Source organism: Prosopis cineraria, unplaced genomic scaffold (assembly GCF_029017545.1).
Source record: "Prosopis cineraria cultivar Desert tree isolate PC_DT_omini unplaced genomic scaffold, ASM2901754v1 PC2, whole genome shotgun sequence".
NCBI classification, from domain to species: domain Eukaryota; kingdom Viridiplantae; phylum Streptophyta; class Magnoliopsida; order Fabales; family Fabaceae; genus Prosopis; species Prosopis cineraria.
This window is the reverse complement of record NW_026555333.1, coordinates 2992643-2996104: the sequence shown is the minus strand read 5'-3', so window position 1 is coordinate 2996104 and position 3462 is coordinate 2992643. Positions and strand designations below refer to the sequence as shown.

The 3462-nt window shown below is 35.3% G+C and overlaps 1 protein-coding gene across 1 annotated transcript; it reads right to left on the bottom strand.

The window, feature by feature from the left end:
- Nucleotides 1-231: 231 nt before the first annotated feature.
- On the bottom strand, nucleotides 232-2064 carry LOC129301864 (uncharacterized). The gene is made up of 6 exons (XM_054940476.1): nucleotides 2047-2064; nucleotides 1477-1911; nucleotides 824-1141; nucleotides 631-734; nucleotides 451-514; nucleotides 232-366 (listed from the first exon to the last, which is right to left on the bottom strand). The coding sequence occupies exons 1-6, from the start codon at nucleotides 2062-2064 to the stop codon at nucleotides 232-234; spliced, it is 1074 nt and encodes a 357-aa protein (XP_054796451.1).
- Nucleotides 2065-3462: the final 1398 nt, after the last annotated feature.

Sequence of the window (3462 nt, the reverse complement as noted above, 5' to 3'; positions counted from 1 at the left end):
GCCAGCCTAATTTTGCAGCCAAAAATTCTATTCTTATACGCCTTGCAATATATTGGTAAAAATATTCTTATAAGCCCTAAAATTTGGATACAGCTTCAAATTCAATTGAGCATGTCCTCACTTGTACAAATTACATAGTCAACCTTCAGCTAAAACACATGAGGGAAAAAATTGTAGAAGAGGAAATTTCTACAAAATCAGAATGGTGAAAACATGTCACAGACTAAAAATTCATCTATACTCCTTTCCTGCCCTCTTTGGTCGATTAGTTGCTGAGACAGAGGCAAATACTTCATTTCTTACTTCATTTCTCGTGTGATTTACCAGCCACCACACCACATCCACCCTAAACTGTCTCAGTTGTTCCTAAAAAAACATAAAGAAAGTTTAAGTTTTACATTGATAATTGGAAGAAAAAAATTAGAAAGATTATGGATCACATATACATACGTTTGAAAAGTCCTCCATGGTCAGTCCTCCTTTTCTTCTTCTACCAATCCCATTCTGTATAGTACTTTATGACATATACCCCACAATCATCTCTACAAATATGAGCAATTAAGGTAAGGCAAATTGTCTACTAGAAATGAATACATTAAAAGGTTCTTGTTTTCATAGATAGTTACTTACACATTACTCTGTTTGGAAAGTTCTTCAAATATCATCTCCATCTGAAAATCCTCTCCATATTTCTCCAGGTTACATGCTTGTAACAACTCAATTATGCTAGTTCTCTACAAATAGTTCTAGAGTTAGATAACTATTCTCATGTAAAAATTTAAGTCACCTAAAGTAGTTATGCAAAAGCACTAATAAAGCATACCATAAATCCGGCCATCATCTTCTTCTCTTTAAATAACTTCCCAGCCAATGAATCAAGGATGAAAAATTTGTCATTTTTCAAATCAGCACAATAACAAAACCAGTGATTGAACACAAGCATGGGCAAGAAGAGGTAATCACAATTTCCAAGGTTATATCCAAGTTGATCGGGCATGAGCATCTTTGCATCCTCAAAGACAGACCATCTTAACTTTTTATCCCTTAGGGTCGCCATAAATTTTGAATCAAATATGTACCTCCATACCTTCCCTTCACGAAGTTGCTCACCAACCATCACTTTTGCGACCATGCTCATGACCTACAAGGATCACATCCAATACTCAATGTGCTATCCAATTAAGCAACTAATGAGTTAAAACTATTAGACATACCGCTGTACTTATCCATTTTTTAGGACCAAGACTTTAGCATTCGACCCTAGTTAAGTAGTAATCGTACATCTCAACGACACACCTACCAAAAAAATGTGTTATTATATCAATCATAATGTACCATGATTATCGAAAAGTAATATCACATTACTTACTTTTCACCCTCTGCTTGATTGGTTCGCCTAGTGCAATATTCATATATTTGTTGTTCTTTTGTAATTCTCCCTTGTATTGGTTCTTTCAATAAAGGTGACCAATTTACTTCAACCTTTTTCCTCTCAGACCTTCGAACCATTGGGCTTTCATCTATTCTCCTCCTCTTCTTACCATCTTGTCTTTCATCACTTTCTTCCTTACTATTAGAGCCTTCATCTTCATCTTCTTTAGATCCAGCTCCAGCTGCAGTTTCATGTCCGTCATCATCCTCATCCTCATCCTCATCCCCATCTTCATCCCCAACTTCATGTGCATCTTTAGCTTCATCTTCGCCCTTGTCTCCATCTTTATCATCTTCTTCAGCTTCATTTTTATCTCCACAGTCTTCTTTCTCTACTTCTTCTTCGCTTGGTTCGGCAACTCGCATGATAGCTTTACTATCAGATATTTGAAGCTGGTTAAGACTTTGTTGCAACTTCAGCACTTTACTTGCAAATGTATTAGCATATTGCAAAAAGTCTTCATATATCTCCCTCACACCCTAACCAAGTTTCAACACCAAGCTTATTAAGTAAGTGAAAACCAAAACATTTAACCACAAAGTATAAACATTTATATACCGAGTGAGTTATCGTTGCAAGTGGAGGTAAAACTTCAGACACTTCATTAGCCTGACCACCGTAAAGAATACCATGGATGCTTTCTTTTTCCAGCTTAACCCATTTTTGCACTATGTGTTGGTTCCACAAATGCATCACAGGCGTTCCACCATCTATTGACGGTGTTGGGCCTAATGGAAAGTGGTGCATGTAAAATATCTGCACCATAAGGATAATTATAATTTAATCAATAACAAATAAACTAGAACAAAATATAGAAGGATTTCAAATAGACTGTACCAGTAAGAAAAATAAGCATCCTCCTACATTCTTCTTCTTTCGTCCACTCCTTAATGCTGTCTTATAAGTCAAACTTTCTCTAATAAGCTCCGACAACACAAAAGATGACCAATCATATTCTTGAACATTTTTCTTTCCACTCAAACTTTTAATACTCCTCATACTAACAGTTGTACTTGTTGTGGGACAAAGAAATGTTCCTAAAGTGAATAACAAAAACACCGTTTCAAAATTTTTTTCAGCCTTGCCGGATATTACCAGACTCTTCAACTCAGTGAAGGGTTTGCCAAGATAATTCTTCTTTAATGCCTGACATGCTTCGCTGTCATCATCTAAAAAAATAGCTTTCCCACCATAAGGCACACCTAAGATAGTGTGCACATCCTTTCTATCAACACTTAATTTCTTCCCTCTAATTCTAAGTGTTGAGGTTGGTTTGTCAAAAGCAGCAATTACTTGTTCACATAACTCTCTGGGTAGTTTATTAAATTTAAAATCCAAGAGAGATTAGAACCCCATTTTCTTGACCTTAGTACATAACCTTTTATGTTTGGATATGTATTCCACAACTTCCTTGAACTGGCCAGGAGAGCAACTTGTATTAAATGAAACCTACAAATCAAGAAGAATAATATAACACCATACAATGCATAACAATCATAGTAAAAAATCTCATTAATTTAAAATAAATACAAGTTAGTGATACCATTGCCGTGGAATAAGATGCTGATTCCTTGCCTTGTCCATCTAACAAAGCCATGTTTCTATATCTTTCTTGTTCAGCATTTGATAATTTTCGCCAACTTTCTCTCATTAAGTCATTGTCTTATATAAGACCACTGAATCTTCCTTCATTTTTTTTAAGAAACTCTTTCTTAAAGTTGTCGTATCCAGACTTCTTTTTTGTTGTAGCTTTCTTGTTGTCCATAGTTTCTTGGTTCTTTGTGCTCTAATAAACAAGCTTCCCACCTAATTATCACCAATGCAAGTCCCAAAAAAAAACACTGGTTAAAATTAAACCAATAAATTGAAAGAAAGTAAGCAGAAACAAGCAGAATTTCATTAATAAAGCCTAACAACTTTGCTCATGGTCAAAGGGCACAACAAACATGCATGTCCACAAGAAGAGAGAAGCTGAACTTTTGCAAAGAGAAATTGAGAAAAACACAAACAAGTTTTGGGCAATAAAGATT

Coding starts and splice junctions, on each gene's coding strand:
- LOC129301864 (XM_054940476.1), bottom strand. Junction 735..823: donor AGATGATGGCCGGATTTATG/GTATGCTTTATT, acceptor AACTATTTGTAG/AGAACTAGCATAATTGAGTT. Junction 515..630: donor CTTTCCAAACAGAGTAATGT/GTAAGTAACTAT, acceptor TATGTCATAAAG/TACTATACAGAATGGGATTG.